This window comes from Oncorhynchus mykiss, chromosome 8 (assembly GCF_057628025.1).
Source record: "Oncorhynchus mykiss isolate SJ-2025 chromosome 8, ASM5762802v1, whole genome shotgun sequence".
NCBI classification, from domain to species: domain Eukaryota; kingdom Metazoa; phylum Chordata; class Actinopteri; order Salmoniformes; family Salmonidae; genus Oncorhynchus; species Oncorhynchus mykiss.
In genome coordinates this window covers 5,076,351-5,098,064 of record NC_143029.1, presented here as the reverse complement: position 1 = coordinate 5,098,064, position 21,714 = coordinate 5,076,351, and the positions used below count along the sequence as shown (strand labels likewise).

The following is a 21,714-nucleotide window of genomic DNA, read 5'->3' as shown; positions in this document are numbered from 1 at the left end:
TACTGGGAGAAACAGATGGCCATGTTTCTCCCATCCACCTATCTGGCCTATAAGTCTTTTAACAGTCAACTGATGCTTTGATTTAATGGGGGGGGGGGGGGGGGGGGCATAAATATGTCCTCTGAGGTGTAACTGGGATACAGAAAAGGGTTACGTGTAACGCTCGTCTGAAGAAGGAGTGGACCAAAGCGCAGCGTGGTACGTGTTCATGATATTTATTAAAATCTGAACACTAGTACAAAAAAAAGAACAAAGCGAGAAACGACCAGTTCTGTAAGGTAACTAAAACTATACAGAAAACTACTTACCCACAAACCCACGTGGGGTGAAAAGGCTACCTAAGTATGATTCTCAATCAGAGACAACGATAGACAGCTGCCTCTGATTGAGAACCGCGCCCGTGCCAAACACAAAGAAATAGAAAACATAGAAATAAAGAAACTAGAATGCCCACCCTAGTCACACCCTGGCCTAACCAAAATAGAGAATAAAAGCCTCTCTACGGCCAGTGGGTGACATTACGACAACAAAGATATTCTAGTCTATTGCTCTGCCTATTGCTCTGTGCTTACGATCATCTGATTCCATATACACACTAATTCCACCAACAACACAAGGTTGCCCACCCCCCCCCCCCCCCCCCCCCCCCCCCCCCCCCCCCCCCCTCTCCATGTTCTCAGAGCTGTGGCGTCACCGGCGTCAGGTGACGATGCCTTCCAAACTTATCCCTGTAAATATAGCACATCCTTATGAATATCACAGAGAGGGGATAGGAGACTGATCATGAGGAATAGGAGGGGGCAAATCGTACCCTTAGGAAAAATGAACACACTCTTCCAGTGAGATAGGACTGTATGTAAGACGAGTCTGAAACTACTGAGAGACCTGTATGGATTTCCAGGTGCATTATGTAACACACATTATGTAACATTTCCACCTGGAAATAGCCCCTGAAATGTCTTTGATATATATATATATATATATATATATAGTACATAGAAAACTGTTTCAAAGATGCTTTATGAAGCAAAGGTATCAATGTATACAAATGTAGGCCTACGTTTTGTTTTGTGGACTCCTTTTAACATAAAAGACAACACGCGAAAAATACCCATCAGGTTATTGTACGAGGGAACATATTGAAACAAAAGGGATACATCACTATACAGACTACTGTATTGAATGGAAGGATAATACAGACTACTGTATTTAATGGAAGGATAATACAGACTACTGTATTGAATGGAAGGATAATACAGACTACTGTATTGAATGGAAGGATAATACAGACTACTGTATCGTATGGAAGGATAATACAGACTACTGTATCGTATGGAAGGATAATACAGACTACTGTATCGTATGGAAGGATAATACAGAATACTGTATCGTATGGAAGGATAATACAGACTACTGCATCGTATGGAAGGATAATACAGACTACTGCATCGTATGGAAGGATAATACAGAATACTGTATCGTATGGAAGGATAATACAGAATACTGTATCGTATGGAAGGATAATACAGACTACTGTATCGTATGGAAGGATAATACAGACTACTGTATCGTATGGAAGGATAATACAGACTACTGCATCGTATGGAAGGATAATACAGAATACTGTATCGTATGGAAGGATAATACAGAATACTGTATCGTATGGAAGGATAATACAGACTACTGTATCGTATGGAAGGATAATACAGAATACTGTATTGTATGGAAGGATAATACAGACTACTGCATCGTATGGAAGGATAATATAGCATCCTATCATGTTTTATCATATTTGTGCTGTGTAAGTGACTACACCTCAGCAATTTATAAAAAAAAAAATTTGCCTGAAAGGTGAAATTGTTACCTTTGTTGAAGTTTGCAGCATTATTACTTTTTGGAGAACATAGATAACATTTTCAATTACAGTTAGTTAAATGTAATAGGTACACTCTATACATATAAAGTATGTGGACACCCCTTCAAATTAGTGGATTTCGCTATTTCAGCCACACCCTCTGCTGACGAGTGTATAAAATCGAGCACACAGCTATGCAATCTCCATAGACAAACATTGGCGGTAGAATGACCTTACTGAAGACCTCAGTGACTTCCAACGTGGCACCGTCATAGGATGTCACCTTTCCAACATGTCAGTTTGTTAAATTTCTGCCCTGCTGCTCCGGTCAACTGTAAGTGCTGTTATGGTGAAGTGGAAACATATAGGAGCAACTACACTTAAAATAAGGGCTGTGTTTCGGGTAAGCTCACCCTTGGCATGGAGCAACAACGGCTCAGCTGCGAAATGGTGGGCCACACAAGCTCCCGGAAACGCGCGTAACACGAAACACAGCCCTTATTTTAAGTGTAGTTGTTCCTAGATGTGGGCTGTGTTTCGTGTCGGCTCACCCTGGCGTGACATATTGATAACTGTGTAAATCTCTCTAGGACAAGATTACTTTTATCAATACACAAAACACGACCCTTATTTTAAGGGTTTCTAAAAAATCCCCCTGTGGGAAAAATGAATTGTGGGAAAAAAACGATTGGAACCATTTCCTTGTTTGACCACTAGGTTTTATGGGTATTATGACACCTCCACTATGGGGCTGTATTGTGTCAAGGCTTAAAAAGCCTTATTTAACCATGTCATCTACACTGAATGAAGTCGATGTAACAAGTGACATCAACAAGGGGTCATAGCTTTCACCTGGATTCACCTGGTCAGTTATGGAAAGAGCAGGTGTTCTTATTGTTTTGCACAGTCAGTGTAATTTGCCGGTTAGGTTTTCGTTTTGGTTCAGGTTTACTTACGTAAGGCCTCCTGATTAGATAGGCCTAGGAACATGCACAGCATGTGAATGTCAAGAGAGAATCTCCTCTTTTACAGCTCCCTCTACTGCTCACATATGAGGCTAACTGAATGAGAAAATGCCCACGCTCACACAAGTACCCTTCACTTACACACACACACACAATTGAATGGCATATAGCCTACCTCGTACACATCATTTTTTAGCAGAGAAAATATATCTCCAATCATACATACATACATACATACATACATCATACATACATCATACATACATCATACATACATCATACATACATCATACATACATCATACATACATACATCATACATACATCATACATACATCATACATACATCATACATACATCATACATACATACATCATACATACATCATACATACATACATCATACATACATCATACATACATACATCATACATACATACATACATACATACATCATACATACATACATCATACATACATCATACATACATCATACATACATCATACATACATACATCATACATACATCATACATACATCATACATACATCATACATACATACATCATACATACATACATCATACATACATCATACATACATCATACATACATCATACATACATCATACAGGGAGATGTTTGCCACTGGAATGGGCTTCAGCAACGTGATTAAAGATGGAAGTCTTGTCGCTCTATTGAATCCTTTCTCAGGTCAGCAAGATTTCGTGCACAGCAGGACAGTCTTCTGGCACAAATACCATGTTGCTCTATGTACACATGAATACAATATATTAGGCAGAACTATGCATTCCTTTTATTTATGAAAAGAAAGTGCTGTTATCTTTCTTATGCTGTCTGTGGGCTACATGGCAAGCCAAGTGGCAATTCTGAGGCAATTTTAGAACTGAATAGGCTATTATATTCTAGCATCAAGACTAGAATAGGCATGGGTAGGAGCGAGCAGCAGGCTGTTTGCATAGACAAGAAGATAAGCCGATAATAAACGTGCACAGCATGACAACTGGCAATGTAATATTCATTTGAAAGAGCACACTATGACGATGGAATTCCTGGAGCGAAGGACTGTTTGTTTCTCGACAACAACGGTTCTCTCCGGTTCCACTCGCTCTGCCTCTGCACTGTCTTGTCTTGTCTTTTTTTCCCGGGAAAATCTTCCAGCTCGAAACCCAACACCTCGCCATCGCGTCTCCATGGAAACAAAACATCTGAACTCTCCAAATATGGACATGGAAGTGCAACGCAATCGCGTCCAATTCAAACACGTCGTGACGTAAAAAATACTGCACTGGCACACTTGTCATCATGCCTAGATGGGGGATAGAGTTTTTTTTTTTGTCAAATTAACCTCGAAAGTTGATTTGTTTTTGCGTTTTAGCTAACCCTAAACCTAACCTAATTCTCCTAATTTGCTATGTTAATTATCCTAACCGGCTGCCAAAAGAAAATGTTGACTAAAGCAGTACCCCTTCTAGCCGAACCCGGCACGCTTTGTGCTGTGTGCATTTCTGCTTTTGCCTTGACGGTGAGAATATTGGCAAGAGATTAACGATAATAAATACTTAACGTGATCTTGTTGTTTCGCCATCATTAAAAAGCCCTCGTTAAAAAGTATGTCCTTGATGACATTAATTTATAAAGTTCAAGACTAGAACAATTTATGGAAAGAGCATTTGACATAGCTGTAGGCTTTTCAAATGCCTATCATGGTCTATTTTGGTTCAAATGTCATTATTCACGACCTAAACAATAGCCTATACATACGAATGTAATGTATTCCATTAAAATAGTCAACAAAAAGATATGTCAATGGTATATTTAAGCAATAATACCTGAGAACCCGGGAATTAAAGGTTGACAACTCCCGACAAGGGCTGTTCTGAGGCCCGAGGCGAAGGGAAGGGCTGGGATGCATCCCTTGGATGGAGTTGTCACGATTATTCCCTTGTTCGAGGTTGTCATCATATTGATTTTTTTTAAAGTATTATTTTCACGAGTAAATTATTATTTTGTATTCTGAAGTTGCTACCCAAACGGTCTGGTCTTAGTTATTTCATTTTATACAAGGGCTGGGTCTAATCCTGAATCCTGATTGGTTAAAAACCCGCATTCTAGCCCTTTCTATTACACAAATTACCACCGGCGAAATCTATGAAGTTAAAATGCCTATTTACTCTGTTCCATCTGACTGCACAATCCACTGTCTCATCAGCCCAGGAAGGGAAGTTAAAACCTTGATCTGCACTATAAAAAGCATATAGACATTATCTCACATTTCTTTTAGACTAACATTTAGTTTTCAACAGTACAGATTTGTATAAACCTTGCAGTCTGTCTCTCTGACATTTGCAACATTGTTTCAATATTCAAATTCGATCTCCAGCTGTCCCATAGTAATGGACATTTCGGGATTAGGCAGGCAGGCTACTTTGCTGTTATTCTGGCTGCACTTTTTGACATGACTGTAAATTATTCGTAGTTGGCTAAGCAAGGGACAAGAACGTTGCCAGCCAGATACAGAATAAAAAGACTGAACGACCAGCGGGTTTGGGCCGCAACCCTAGATTTGTGCCGGGTCTATATCTTGTGGAAGGATGAATTAGTATGAATAAATTAATCAAAATAACGTTTTTAATTCAAATGTGTCAATCATTATTTGAATGTGTTGGTAACCCGTTGTATAAAAGTGATAATGCCCTCAAAGCCGGTGTTTGGAGGATATAGTGGCATGATTTGCCGGCCCTCGGGCCTAACAACAGCCGTGCAAATATATCCTCCAAACATCGGCTTCTCGGGCATTATCACTTAAATAGTTTGACCCAGTCGTTAATTCTAATCGTTCTATTCATTCAACGTTGCTATGCTAAACAAATCATTGGCATGTAGCTAGCTCCAAAAATGAGGGGGGATCAACGGTTCTTCTAAGCATCTTAAAATTCCTTGAAGAACCTTATGGTTGTTGCTACTGAGAAAAACAAATGCTTATGATCTTAATTGCTATTGCTTTATGATGATATCATCTACATTTTCATATGTAAATGGTTGTGTTATTGGATACTTTGACTTTTTTTTTTCTGAAACAGAAACGGGAAAAAATTCACAGGAAATGAGCATATTTGTGGGGCAGCAGGGTAGCCTAGTGGTTAGAGTGGAGGGGGGGTCAGGTAGCCTAGTGGTTAGAGCTTTGGACTAGTAACTGAAAGGTTGCAAGATCTCGAATCCCCGAGCTGACAAGGTACACATCTGTCATTCTCCCCCTGATCAAGGCAGTTAACCCACTGTTCCTAGGCCTTCATTGTAAATATGAATGTGTTCTTAATAACTGACTTACCTAGTTAAATAAAGGTAAAGTAAAAAATTGTATATAAAAATAAATATTCATTTATTCAAGGCTATATAGCTGCATTGGACACAGATGACAGGACTGCTTACTTACACAAGGTATGTGTACCAGAGGGCTCTACACTGAGGACAAGGTATGTGTATCAGAGAGCTCTACACTGAGGACAAGGTATGTGTACCAGAGGGCTCTACACTGAGGACAAGGTATGTGTACCAGAGGGCTCTACACTGAGGACAAGGTATGTGTACCAGAGGGCTCTACACTGAGGACAAGGTATGTGTACCAGAGGGCTCTACACTGAGGACAAGGTATGTGTACCAGAGGGCTCTACACTGAGGACAAGGTATGTGTACCAGAGGGCTCTACACTGAGGACAAGGTATGTGTACCAGATGGCTCTACACTGAGGACAAGGTATGTGTACCAGAGGGCTCTACACTGAGGACAAGGTATGTGTACCAGAGGGCTCTACACTGAGGACAAGGTATGTGTACCAGTGAGCTCTACACTGAGGACAAGGTATGTGTACCAGTGAGCTCTACACTGAGGACAAGGTATGTGTACCGGATGGCTCTACACTGAGGACAAGGTATGTGTAACGGATGGCTCCACACTGAGGACAAGGTATGTGTATCAGAGAGCTCTACACTGAGGACAAGGTATGTGTACCAGAGGGCTCCACACTGAGGACAAGGTATGTGTACCGGATGGCTCTACACTGAGGACAAGGTATGTGTACCGGAGGGCTCTACACTGAGGACAAGGTATGTGTACCGGATGGCTCTACACTGAGGACAAGGTATGTGTACCAGATGGCTCTACACTGAGGACAAGGTATGTGTACCAGAGGGCTCTACACTGAGGACAAGGTATGTGTGTCAGAGAGCTCTACACTGAGGACAAGGTATGTGTACCAGAGAGCTCTACACTGAGGACAAGGTATGTGTACCAGAGGGCTCTACACTGAGGACAAGGTATGTGTATCAGAGAGCTCTACACTGAGGACAAGGTATGTGTATCAGAGAGCTCTACACTGAGGACAAGGTATGTGTATCAGAGGGCTCTACACTGAGGACAAGGTATGTGTATGAAAACCGGTATCAAAAGTGAACAGTTTTGTCGTTCACATAATTTTTACCACAAAAAAAAACAAGATATGAATACTGTTATGTGCATCTTTTGATAATAATCTAAATAATTGTATATTTTTTGGTACTCACAGACTTCACCCTCCCTACACCTCTGATGAATATAACAGGAAACCTGTTCAATCACCATGCACTGAAAAATCATGTTGCCGATGGATACGGAGAACACCAACACATTAACATCAACACGCCAGAGGATATACCTATTGGACTTGGGGCTGGGAGTTTATCTCATATTTAGATTTTTTTGTAATTATACTTAGCCGCTAAAATCATAATAAACACTGACAACTAAAATATTGTTGTTATTGTTATGCTGATTATTAAAAAGGAAACACAAAAGTTTATTTTTGGAACCGTTAATGAGGGTCCTTTGAAGAACTTAAAGGGGTTCTCCCACAGTTTAAATTTGAAAAATCCCTAAAGCATCCACCGGGAACCTTTTCTTTTTAAGGCTATAACGGAGATTCTATGACGAGATACAACTTCATTAAATTATGATTTCATGAATATCCAATGGCGTACAAAGGCAACGACTATTGTGGTTGGCCAGTCCGAGTTAACCAAGCTAGTTGGTGACGTTATCAGGGAAGACCTGTCCATGGTCCTGGCGCTGGTTAGTGAAAGCCTATACTTGTCTATTTTTGTTGTTGCTGTTGACGTTTTACAGTTTCTATGTTGAAATTATTTGTTTCACGTTAATTATTGGGCTAGCTAGCCTACTGGCACGGGAGAGATCGCGTTTGTAAAATGATACATCGCTGCACACGTCGTAGAGGCAGACGGTAGATGTATACAACTCCCTCAAAGCAAACAATCCGTATACAGGGTCCAAACAAACAGTTTTATTATTTTATTTGTCTGTGTTCAATTTTTTTTGCATCTTACCAACAATTAGTCAAAACTTTTTGAGGTAAAAAAATAAACTATGTCATAAAATACATCTTGATAAAATACAAGGTGCTGTGTTTTCATGGAAAACCAGAAAGAAATGTCACTTTACAGTAAAATGATGTCCACATTACTCAAACTGTAATTTCACCTGTTAATAAGACACAATCTGATATCAGTATCCTCACAAACCACAGTCTAGTTTCACATTTATATTTAAGCATGGAAAAACAAAGATATAGCACCCCTTTTTAATAAAATGGTATGATTTTGCATGCATTTAATTTTGATACAAGGACAACAATAGATATCTTTTTCAAGAGCATGAACAGCCCTCACAGGTGCACCAATATATATACATCTTCCATATATATATATATATCTATATATCTTTCATATATATATATCTATATATCTTCCATATATATATATGGAAGATGTTGATACTGTTATAGTCACAGTAACCATTTAATTTGGTGCTAAAGGTTAAATGTTAACAAAACATCATAACAAGCACAACAAAACATCAGGGGGGGTGGGGGGGGGGGGGGGGGGGTAGATGAATAGACCATAGCTTATTGGTTCAATATCAACCTCAAGGGCCGTGTTTCTCAGACACAGATTAAGCCTAGTCCTGGACTAAAGAAGCACTTTCAAAGGAGAATCATCATTGAACACTGCTTTTTTTAATTGAAGACTAAGGCTTAATCTGTGAGTGGGGGAAACTAGCCCTGTATGTATATGTCCCACCAGTCCCATAACAGTGTCACAAGGTCAACAGCGTGGGAGAGTTCAGATTACGGTTCATCAAATCAGATCTACCACCAACACCTCATTTGAGGGTCTCAGAGCTGGATTTGCAACTCCTGTCCCCGCCAAAGAGTCTATCTCTGTGTAATTCAAACTAAACACAGAGCGGTAACTGCTACAGGTAGGACTGTCACTGGAAGTCATCATCGTGGGGGTGCAGAGGGGCTCCAGATTGTTGGCCACCGACTTGTACAGGGTCTCCCAGTCTGAGAGGCAGAAGGGGCCTCCGAGGAGGTCGATGTCGGGAACAGACGGGGCAGTCTCAGGGGCCACAGCCATGTTGAGTTCCAGGCTAGGGACCAGGTTGTCTAAGTCATCCTGGTCGAAGTTTAGGTCGTCCATGGGTTCTTCCTCAGCGCTGGAGCACAGCAGGATGTTGGAGTTACCCAAGATGGCCGACGCAGAGATGGAGATGTTTGAGGGAACCACAACAGTTTCCATGTCCTGAAGCGAAGGAGTGTCGGACACAGTCACTAGTGTTGCATTTCCCTCTGGGAGTTGGAGTTTGTCTTCATTCTCCAAGATGGAGAGCAGCTGGGGGGAATCCGGAGGGTCCTGGAGCATACGGTCGATGTCATCGTCGATGTCTTCGTCGATGTCTTCCTCCACGTTGTTGTCTTCAGCGGCGGCTAGTTTGCAGGCTGGCTGGTGGGCGGATAGGATCTGTTCCAGACTCTCTTTCTCTTTCAGGAGGTGGGCTATCTCTGTCTGCAAGGCCTCTTTGTCCTCTTCAAGCTGATCAGTTTCCTATAAGGAGAGAACCACTCATTAATCAATTACCATGTTTATGAAATGCCAATTAAAAAAAGACGATACATGGTCAAGTAAGAAGTATAGAGAGCATCAATCACTTTAGGTTAAAAAAAAAGTGTTTTTAAAAAAAAACCCATTGCAAATCCATTCTGCCAAGCATCTCCGCATGACAGTTTGACATGAGAACAGGGTGTATTTACGGCTTGCAGGGTGTCGGTGAGCTCCCTCCGTCTGTTGCGACACTTGGCTGCTGCGACTTTATTCCTCTCTCTCCTGATCTTCCTCCTCTCATCCTCTTCTGATGTAGCCTGGACCAGTCACAACAAAAGAGAACACTATAAATGCATAAGGAATCTTGCCATTGCATCACTTGGACCCTTAAGGCTAATTCAATATTTGGCAAAAAGGAAGGCTTAAAATAGCCTATACATTTTTTTTAATGCAGTGTGTCAGAAAATATACCATGGTTACTGACTGTAGACTTTCCTTGGCTAGGCTACACATTGAGTGAGTAACAAGCTGATACTAGACCTCTAGAACACTGTGTTTATGCTGCACCATTGGCACAGTCTATCCAGTCACGTGCACACACGTGCACATTCGACCATTCAGGACTGCATAGTAAAAATTATATCGAAATTGTCCATGATATATAACACAGCTTACCTGTTTTTTCCCTCTCGCGCTGGTGGATTGTTCCGCGTTCCCTCCCGCTCTTGAAGATGACTGGGTTGCGCCATGAGCTCTTGTAGGCTTTGCGCTGCTGGAGGGGGAGACAGATGCCGAGATGACGGTGGTCGGTTGGACCATCCACTGCAGATCCGAGAAGGCTGAGATCGCAGTCACTGTAGGAACAAAGGCAGACTGCCGTGGACAGTCTGTTTCACCGCAAACATTCTGCAAAAACAACACAAGGAATGTTGAATTGATTAAATCTTAATAGACTCCGATGACATGCGTGGTTGACCTTTCCAAAAAAGGGCGTGATGTGCATCAATGATTTGGTTATAGCACAATTGATGTTGTATCTATAGCTAATTATGTACTCATTTACAACATCAATAATTAGGGTTTGATGTCACGCAATTTTTATTTTATTTGATGATTCAGGGGGAAACCCATTGAGGCCAGGGTCTCATTCACAAGAGTGCCCTGATCGCAGTAACACAACCGTAAAAAAACGACAGTCCATCTCATGTTGCCAATAAAAGCTAAACCAATTATCATCATCATAAATCATCGTCATCACCATCTTCATGATGATCACCATCCTCATCATCTATTGGCATGACGGCATCAGTCAAGTCTTCAATTATCATTTGGGAAACATGGACCGCCTATAGCGCTCCAGGAATGTCAGAAATTTGAAGGTGATCAGCCAACAGTCTGACAACGGTGGCATGTAGGCAGGCCTATATGGTACCTACTCAATAAGGGCTTTTTCAACAAGCCATAAACATCTGGATAGGCTGTGTGTCGCAGTAACGGAGCTGACATTGGAGCCTACATATTTTCTATCACGAGCGATTTCACGGTCTAGTAGACTAATAGGCTGCAGATTCAGAATCACTCTAAATTAATATGCAATAAAAAAATATATATATATATATACATATAAATGATTGATTTTGCCACAGACTTAATGCAACACAGACACAGTGAACATTTCCAAATAATCCTCCAACGCAATTCCATGCAGCTTTTTCATTTTTTCTATTAAGAATCCATTTGTACCTGAGACGTGCTGCTGTCTACTGATGATGCGCTCGTGAGTGAGCTTGGAGACCGCTGACTGCACGCGGGTAAGTCTCCGGTAGGCGATGCTAAACTGCTGCTGCTGCTGCTGCTGCTGCTGCCGGACGAGCTCGAGACATTGTAGTTTGGGCTCGAGTCTGGATACATGATGATGTGTATCAATAAAGCATAAAAAAACAAATCACTATTCCTCCTATATTATAGGCTATTATCGACCGCGCTGCTGTTCAATCACCTCTGTGCATCACTTTTTCTGGGTTCTTTCATGTGAATGGTAGTTGGTGCAGATAGTGGAGTGCGCCTCCTTTTATAGTGAGCTGGAATTTTATGAATGAAATCTGTGTGGAGAGAGCGTACCATTCCACAAAGAGAGAAGGGTGTTGTTGGGTAGAATCAACAGGCTTGTTTTATCAATGGAGCAGCACTATTAACTAAACATTTTAACTGAGAGTTGAGAGCAGTCTTACTGTTATCCAAATTAATTAGGCCCACTATTAAAATATGACCAAATGTTTACATATTAAGCACCCCTCTTCAAGAAATAGATACCTACATTGTAACCACCACCAACGTATTAATGATCTACGTCACATCATATAGCAACCTACAGTATGCAGCATTTGCATTAGGCACGTTAAAGCCTACGTTCCTTTTGTAAAAAAAAACAACATTGTTTCGTAATACACACATGGCCACGTTTCAGATCATACACTGAACACATATGTACCACGCTATATATAGCCTAGGCTGTTCCTATGGAAAACATGTCGAATGAAATCGTCTGCCAATCTTATCATTTCATATACACCTCCGACCTTAAATGTCCTCCAAAACACAGCAATCTTGTGTAGGACACTATCCACACAGAATCTAGTCTTCTAATATTTAATACAAATGTTATTTGTTTTAATCATTTTAATAACACTTCTATTGTTGTCGATATCTGAATAGCAGGCGGGGTTTCTGCATCCACTCATAGCATAACCATACGTGTGTTACAGATAGACATCGGTCCATGTTTAAATAGAAAGGACATTGAAAATAGATTTCTTGAGGGTTTGCCACTATGCACACCTGCTACAGAGACGTCTCTCTGTAATTATTTGTGAGATTAAAGCTGTGATTATAATTATTACATATTGCCTAAACTTGACAAATACTGCTCAAGCAACAGACCTGTCGCTGCAGCCAGAGAACCAATCAGAGTGGAGACCGTTAGGACCATATATGGAGTTTCCGTTCACAGGCCGCCTTGAGTGTTGAGCTAAGTGGGACCATTCAAACACTCCCTAGAGAAAAACTGAAATAGGCAATGAAATGAATCCGTGTCAGTAATTCATTCTATTAAAGTGCTAACTTTTTTTTTAGAATAGGCTACATGCATATTACAACGATTCAATCTTATTCTTGCAATATTTTTCTCCAGGAGATGAAGTGTATCCTCGAATACGTCTACATCCCATAATCAAATTGTACCCTGTTCCTTATCTAGCCTACACTCTGAGGAAAACAAGGTGCTATCTAGAGTCTAAAAGGGTTCTTTGGCTGTCCCCATAGGAGAACCCTTTGTAGAACCATTTTAGGTTCCAGGTACATGGAACCAAAAAAAAAGGGTTCTTACCTGGAACCAAAAAGGGTTAATCCCGTGGGGACAGCAGAATAACTTTTGACCAAGGCCCATAGGGTAGTAGTGTACCACTTTGTAGGGAATAGGGGGCCATTTTGGGACACTTTCCTGGCTCAGATGAATGGTCTTCTTCTCAACAGCTTCTTTAAGAAAATTACTGGCAGCATGTTTTGCTCCCGAGTGACACAGTGGTTTAAGGCACTGGATCTCAGTGCAAGAGGCGTCACTACAGTCCCTTGTTTGAATCCAGGCTGAAGCACATTTGGTGTGGCAGGGTAGCCTAGTGGTTAGAGCGTTGGACTAGTAACCGGAAGGTTGCAATTTCAAATCCCCTAGCTGACAAGGTACAAATCTGTCAATCTGCCCCTGAACAGGCAGTTAACCCGCTGTTCCTAGGCCGTCATTGAAAATAAGAATTTGTTCTCAACTGACTTGCCTAGTTAAATAAAGGTAAAAAATAAACATCTGGATGTGATTGGGAGTCCCATAGGCTGGTGCACAATTGGCCCAGCGTTGTCCAAGTGATTTTAAAGTAGCATAGCCAGAATCTGACTGGATCAGTGGTTGCCAAACTGTGGCAATTTCAATATACTCCAGATTTCAATATACTCTTGAATGTTGTAATAGTAGAATGCACAAGGTGCAATTTAGAAATTGGGTAGTGCATCAATCCTGGAAGGGAGGCCTGAATGAAAAAGGTCTGGGAACCACTGGACTAGATGTTCATTACAATCTCTCTCTAGGCGGAACAAGGCTGCCATGATAAGGACCGTGTGGACCCGGTATGAGATATGGCTCAGAAAACATACCTCAATCCAGGCATGGGAGATGGCAGTGTACTCCTAATTATCCCATTATCCTGAATGACGAATCAAGAGAAATACTGCTAGTTTTGAATGATAGATCGTTTGTATATTTCTTCATTTCCTTTGCTAGTTAGTGAGTTATTAGCCCAGTTATATATCATTTGTAGTCAGCAATGGGGGTGTGATTGCTTCCTACAAGAGCAGAAAACATCTGTATTTCTAAACATCTTTGAAAAGGGAGTCAGGTAAAGAGATGTTTTTTTTTTGTCTTAAAGGAGCAGTGTTGTATTTTGAGACAGGCTTGAATAAGCTAAGTAACCAATAGGCAGAAGGTATCATAATTTGTCTGATTCTATGTAATAATGGTATGGGGATAATGATGCATTTTATTTAGTAAAGTGGTTTCATGCATCAAACAACATCATTTTCAGTCACCTCCTTGCCTGAAGGACAAGTGCATAAACAGGTTAAAGGTCAAGCCATGCTTGTTTTTTTTCTCTCCAAAGTCTCATGGAATGTAGGCATTGAACACCACTCATTGGCTGCTACTATAGGTTGAATGATGGAACAGCTATTTCCATGTTAAAATGTTATGGGATGCATTTTCTCCATTGTTTTTTGATGGTAGACCACTCTGGTAGGCCTACGTTATGATCAAATAGCCACAGAATCCTACTTGACCAATGTTAAAACTAACTTAAAGTGGGTACAGCCTCAGCGTTCACAGTAAATGCACACTGGAAGTTGCACAGAATTTTCACAATGCTCAAGTTTGCTCTCAGCAGACCTGACATTTGCTCAGTGATTAAAATAAATTAGAGGGAACATTGCTTGGGAGCAGTTGTTGGGGGTTAACTGTCTTGCTCAAAGGTAGAATGGCAGATTGTTTCACCTTGCCGGCTTGGGGATTCCCACCAGCGACCTTTCAGTTACTGGCCAAATGCAGGGTAGCTTAGTGGTTAGAGCGTTGCACTAGTAACCGGAAGGTTGCAAGTTCAAAACCCCGAGCTGACAAGGTACAAATCTGTCATTCTGCCCCTGAACAGGCAGTTAACCCACTGTTCCTAGGCCATCATTGAAAATAAGAATTTGTTCTTAACTGACTTGCCTAGTTAAATAAAGGTAAAATAAAAAAATGCTCTTAACTGCTAGGCTACCTTCCAAAATAGGGTTTGCCTCGCGTTTACCAGCAGCCATGTCCCCTGTTTCACTCGGGTCACTTAAGTGTGAATGTGAGAAATGCTTTGAAAGGAGTTCTATGTTTAGATCCAAACGCCTGTTAGGGTCTACAGATGACATCATTGGCATTTCAGGCAACAAACCAGGCAGATGAAATCGTTGAGCAGACCCTTGTTGAAAGAGAGGTCTGAATAGGGAACTGTTTGTGCACTGTTGAATAGAATTGAGAAGCAATTATTCAAAGGAAGGACTGATTCCATCCCGCTTACTTTTAATTCGCATTTATGGAAAGGAAAATTCTGATTGATTAGCTTAATGGGAACACTCACAAGGAATGCTTTTCATTTTTTCCATTAAAACTCCCATAAAACTATTGCCAAAATTGATATATGATGACAAAATAAAATAAATCAAGCATTTTTATATTTTGTTCGGCAAAAATGTGCTTGCTCTTGTGTATAACCATTTGGGGGAAAAATCATTGATGGGAGAGTATAGCCTAACCTTGTTTAAAACCTTCTTTACAACTTCTACGTATGGCTGAACCGGCAATGCTATAGCCTAAATACACTGCATTTGACTCTAAGTTCATAAACAAACATCTGAAATCCCCTCAAAATCAAGTCCGATGTTGTGTATTTCGAGTCTGCCAATCACTCGGGCTACCTAAATAAACAGTGATCAACTAACCATGCGTTGCATTCCACCGCTCCGCTCTGAAAGACCGCTATGAAAAACCAGAGCGTCACAGACAGCTAAGGGGTGGGGCGTTGCCAAGACAACGCAGAATGTTCAACAAAACAGATACCAGGGCAACACTGCCACTGGGGAGGAGGGGGGCGGGGAAGGGGGGGCGGGGAACCCTCTTCTAATATATAGGCTACTGGTCTATGAGAGTGATGTTTTTTTTAAACTATTTAAGAATGTTTATCAAAAACTTTTGCAGAATAAACAAAGTTTGTTATGAAGCCTACACGGGGAGGTATATTTTTGGAACTATTATAACTTATTCAGGACTTGTTGAGTCAAAAAATAAACATGGAATTGAATCATCATATATAATATAATATAGATAATATATTAAATATGAGACATACAGTGCCTTCAGAAAGTATTCAGACTCCTTGACTTTTTCCACATTTTGTTACGTTACAGCCTTAATCTAAAATGTACTCAATTGTTTTTTCCCCCTCATCAATCTGCACACAACACCCTATAAATGATGAAGAAAAAAATACGTTTTTAATTATGTAAATATCACATTTAAATAAGTATTCAGACCCTTCACTCAGTACCTTGTTGAAGCACCTTTGGCAGTGATTACAGCCTGGAGTCTTCTTGGGTTTGATGCTAGAAGCTTGGCGCACCTGTATTTGAGGAGTTTCTTCCATTCTTCTCTGCAGATCCTCTCAAGCTCTGTCAGGTTGGACGGGGAGCGTCGCTGCACAGCTATTTTCAAGTCTACCCAGAGATATTAGATCGGGTTCAAGTCCATGCTCTGGCTGGGCCACTCAAGGACATTCAGAGACTTGTCCCGAAGCCAAACCTGCATTGTCTCGGCTGTGTGCTTCGGGTCATTGTCCTGTTGGAAGGTGAACCTTCACAGCAGTCTGCGGTTCTCAGTGCTCTGGAACAGGTTTTCATCAAGAATCTACTCTGTACCTGTTGTTCCACTTACTGCCACGCCCTCCCATCACCTCACCTGGATTCCACAGGTAGGCCCAACAGGTACAAACATTACCTTGGGCCAAAGTACATGCGTAGCGTAGGGAATGTTGTTGGCTTCAGTTGCCTTGGGCCAAAGTACATGCGTAGTCTAGGAGATGTTGTTGGCTTCAGTTCAGCGGCTGTTTATTATGATAACCCCTCTGTTTATGATCTGCACAATAGTTCCATAAATCTTTTTTATCTATGTTGTAAATTCATTTATGGAATTCACATGACTGGGCAGGGGTGCAGCCATGGGGTGGGCCTGGGAGGGCACAGGCCCACCCACAGGGGAGCTAGGCCCACCCACAGGGGAGCTAGGCCCACCCACAGGGGAGCTAGGCCCACCCACAGGGGAGCTAGGCCCACCCACAGGGGAGCTGAGGCCCAGCCAATCAGAAGTTATTATATTCTATACGCAGGTTATTGGTCCGTTGTTTCAGTTACAAGTACTACCTTTGTGTTGAATCGGTTCACACTGGTGAGGTGCTTTAGTATCTTCTCAATGACTTAACTGAAATCGGATGTAATGTTAAACGCTACATAGTCCTTGGGGACCCTCCTTAACCGAGGACGTAACATATTTATACATCATGAGGCCTACCCATTGAGACTTCAATGTCAAGTTGTTCAATATTTTATTCCACAAATAGGACAGTTGAGTATGTCCCATATCATCAGTAATTCCATGACACTGGATCAGGAGGCTGTGTGTTCGATCCCAGTGGTGGACAGTGGTTTTACTTTATGTTTTCACCCTATCACAAACCTTAAATCTTACCTTAACCAATCAGAATGAGGGCCTAAATTGAACTCTTAACTTTGGAAATTTGATGTTTGGATAAATGGGATGATACAGAGCATCAGGAACAACCCAGGGTGTGAAAAATTTGATGAGTGGAGCAACTTCAAAACACACACACACACACACACACACACACATTCACTCACATTCACTCACTCACTTAATTTGCTCACACACACATAACATGCACACACATGTATACTGACTCTACACACATGCACACACACTCACATATAATCATATATCCTGATGCCTAGTCACCTTACCCCGATACATATCTACCCCCATCACTCCAGTATCCCTGTACATTGTTATTATGGTATTGGAACTGACCCTGTATACAGCTTCTTAATTTCTTGTGTTCTTCTCATTTGTTTGTTTTGATTTCTCGTGTGTTTATGTTCTACCTGGTGTGGTCTTTTTTTTTTTTGTGCTATACTGATTACTGCATTGTTGGATTTAGTGCTGGCAATAAAATGTATTTCACTGTACTTGTGCCCGTGACATTAAAACGTGCAATTAATTCTCACTTGAAACGTAGTGTATGTGTTTAATAGGCGAAATGACACATTCTGTTATTAACATCTGACTCCAGTGTGCTCTGTCCTTGCAATTTGTAGTCTATGACATTGCAGATTTAGATGTATGCTACTTTTTCACAAAGTAGTTTGGGTATAGTGAACTATTCAATATTATGAAGGTGTTGCTATGGTTTCGTGTAAGTCCGTGTATATTTTTCAGAGTAGCTACCCCAACACTGGTTGTCGTTACATTATAACGTTATGCTGCTGTCAGCCAATTGTAGCTGATCTCAGGATAGTTTTGGTGTTTCCAAGCAGGGCACGCCCATTTAACAGGATACACCATATAAGGTAAATTACGTGGACGGGATCTCCTTTTGGAACATTCCATTTCTTGGGAATGGTAACTTCGACGTTGCAACTTTTATGTTTTTGATCTTATACAATAAACACACATCAAACGCACGTTAAATCACACGTTTTAACTATTCTACACTATGCAACGTGTTACGAGTGTCAAAATGAGTATTTAGTATGTTTTAAAACTGTTGTTATGTCGCGCTGATCATGGAGGTACGATCCAAGCCTACGTCATGAGTATTTCCTCGCCAGTCGGGTGGAAAACTATAAAAACCCTGCGAGCTGTCAGAGTCCGCAGTCAAACTTTTAGCAGCTAAAAAGAGAACGCAAAGATACGAAATAGACTTCAACACAGGATCTCTATCAACAACAGCTAACCTGCCAAAAGGGATCACTTGACTTCGACAACTTTATCCGACGCTTTTTGGATTTTGCCGAGTTTCTTCGTGATCTCCTGAAACGATAATGTACTCCGCTTTCAACACAGATTGTGACTCCTCTTCCCGGTGCAGTACCGCTTCTCCAGCTTGCGACAACCTAGCTTACTACAACTCTCCTGCGGGATCTTACTCCACTATATGCTCTCCACAATCTCAGGTACGTTGATCGATCAATTATGGCATATTTCCTTAGTTACAATGTCATTGATAACTGTACTACTAGTCAGCGCTTGACTTGGGAAGGAGCTCACCAGAGCTGAGTATCGACACCTCAAATGTAATACTGTTTGAGTTCAACGTTCCTGTACTCCTTTTATAGGATATTAGCTCGAAAGTATTGTGGAACTCCCGCAGATACATTTTATAAACAGTGTCAGCACCTACTTCAGTTCAAGTCAAGCACTGATACTATAGTGTATTAACATTACAGTAATCCTTTTTTTTTTTTTTACTGTAATTGTATTAGATAAACCAATAACATGTTAGGCTATAACAGTGCATGAAGTCTCCTTATAGTAGCCAAGCTGTTGAAGCATCGGACTCGGTTCTGCTCTGCAACACTGACAACATACTCCTATAGTTCATTCATTTAGCGAGGAAACCCCAGAGAAAAGTTCTGCGTCATAGCTTACATCGGGGGGGGGGGGGGGGGGATATTTATAGACCGTATGGCTTTTTAATAGACCGACCAACTGGCTTCATTCATATGCATGAAGGGACATGATGCGGTGCATTGCTTCAGCAGCATCACCCACCCACCCTAGTAGTCTACCCTGTCTGGATAGAAATGCTCCTGTATTGACTGAAATCTCTCCTCATTCTCGAACAGGACTTCACAGACCTGACTTCAGCATCCAGTGGCTCCTTCATCCCTACTGTCACGGCCATCTCTGCCAGTCCAGACCTGCAGTGGATGGACCAGCCGCTCGTATCCTCCGTGGCCCTTTCTCACAGAGTCCATCCCTACAGTGCCAGCCCCCCAACCTACACTAGCGCCATGAGGAACAAGGGCCACAGCTCTGGGCGCAGAGCCAAAATGGAGCAGGTAACTATCTTAACTGATCCTTAGACCTGATCTAGAAGCATTGTATAATTATTCATTTGGTTTTGAATATGGAGAACAGTGCATGTAGGATTTAATGATGACATTGCATTCAAAGATGGTGGGGAATTCATTTTCTTTTTTTTTTTTCTTCTATAGCTTTCTCCTGAGGAGGAGGAGAAGAAGAGTTTCCGTAGAGAGAGGAACAAGCAGGCAGCAGCTAAATGTCGCAACAGGAGGAAGGAACTCACCGACACTCTGCAGGGTGAAACTGACGAGCTGGAGGACGAGAAGTCCGCTCTCCAGAACGACATCGCCAACCTGCTCAAAGAGAAGGAGAAGTTGGAGTTTATCCTGGCAGCCCACCAGCCCATCTGCAAGATCCCCTCTGATATGGACACTGTTTTCCCCTCCCACTCCTACGGGGTCTCCATCCAGCTGTCTCCACCCCAGCCTCAAAGCATGGTCTCCAGCTCCGTCTGCTCTGCAACTCCCCTCACCTCCATTCCGTTGACCGCCAGCTCCAACCTCTCCACCTCAGCCTCAATCTTCTCCAGCAGCCCCCTCCTGTCCACCGTCTCTGACGTCAAGATGGCCGACCTGGACACAGCCTGCCTGGAGGAGTCCCTGTCTCTCCTCGTCAAGACGGAGATGGAGACGGCCCGGTCGGTGCCCGATGTAGATCTGACCAGCTCCCTGTACACCCAGGACTGGGAGCCTCTCTACAGCACAGCCAATAATGACTTTGAGCCCCTGTGCACCCCTGTGGTCACCTGCACCCCAGCCTGCACCACGTACACATCTTCCTTCGTCTTCAGCTATCCTGAGGCGGAGGCGTTGCCTACCTGTGGCGTAGCCCAACAGAGAGGGAGCAGCAGCAACGATCAATCCTCTGACTCCCTCAGCTCCCCTACACTCCTTGCCCTGTGAGCAGGAGAACCCTAGTCCCTCAGCTCCCCTACACTCCTAGCCCTGTGAGCAGGAGAACCATAGTTGTGTCCCAAATGACAACCTATGACCTAGTTAATTGCTTTTTTTTGTCCCATAGGGCTCTGGTCTAAAGTAGTGCGCTTGGGGGAAGGCACATTCTTCCACACAACACCATTTCCTCTAGAGCACATTTAGCACTTCCCCCGTGTACAGTACCAGTATGTGGTGACTGTGCAGAATGATTACAGAGATATGGACTTGGACTCACACAACCAAGAAGCAAAATATATTTGTTTTGTATGGACTGTAATAGGCTATTACTTGCCTCTTTCGACTATGTAGCTGATTAAAGCATGTTTAACTAATAAAACCAATCGTTTGGGTTTACAAAATAGTTATGTTGATTTTTATGGTGCTAGATAACATAGTTGTTTCTGTGTTCAGAGCAATACAGTTATCTTGACCTGTTTGTTTTCTAGTTGATGGAATGTGAGCTTCTTGTATGTTTGATATTTAATAATAATCATGTGCTTGTCTAGCCATGTCTGGTTGGTCTCTCCTAGTATGAAAGTTTTCTGTGAAAACGTTTTTTCTTTTGTGAAATGTCTAATTATTTTTATACTACAAAGAACTGAACCTTTGTGAAACGTAAGAAATAAACTGAACGAAATAAAATATTAAATTATTTATTCACGTCTACCTTCTATTTATATATAAAAAAAAAACATCAATTTTGCACTGACATGTATAACTAATTACACT

The 21,714-nt window shown here is 41.7% G+C and overlaps 2 protein-coding genes across 3 annotated transcripts; one reads left to right on the top strand and one right to left on the bottom strand.

Annotated features, from left to right (window-relative positions):
- Positions 1 to 8,164: 8,164 nt before the first annotated feature.
- On the bottom strand, positions 8,165 to 17,005 carry LOC110529275 (protein c-Fos-like). Of its 2 annotated transcripts, none has more exons than XM_090183085.1 (4): positions 16,443 to 17,005; positions 10,447 to 10,677; positions 9,981 to 10,088; positions 8,165 to 9,774 (listed from the first exon to the last, which is right to left on the bottom strand). In XM_090183085.1, the coding sequence occupies exons 1-4, from the start codon at positions 16,536 to 16,538 to the stop codon at positions 9,025 to 9,027; spliced, it is 1,185 nt and encodes a 394-aa protein (XP_090039211.1). In that variant the 5' UTR covers positions 16,539 to 17,005; the 3' UTR covers positions 8,165 to 9,024. The 2 variants fall into 2 exon arrangements, with proteins under 2 accessions (XP_090039211.1, XP_021467068.3); XM_021611393.3 differs by lacking the exon at positions 16,443 to 17,005 and adding an exon at positions 11,515 to 15,962.
- Positions 17,006 to 18,824: 1,819 nt separating this feature from the next.
- LOC110529274 (protein c-Fos) lies at positions 18,825 to 21,641 on the top strand. Its single transcript, XM_021611391.3, has 3 exons — positions 18,825 to 19,137; positions 19,810 to 20,025; positions 20,182 to 21,641. The coding sequence occupies exons 1-3, from the start codon at positions 19,006 to 19,008 to the stop codon at positions 20,950 to 20,952; spliced, it is 1,119 nt and encodes a 372-aa protein (XP_021467066.2). The 5' UTR covers positions 18,825 to 19,005; the 3' UTR covers positions 20,953 to 21,641.
- Positions 21,642 to 21,714: the final 73 nt, after the last annotated feature.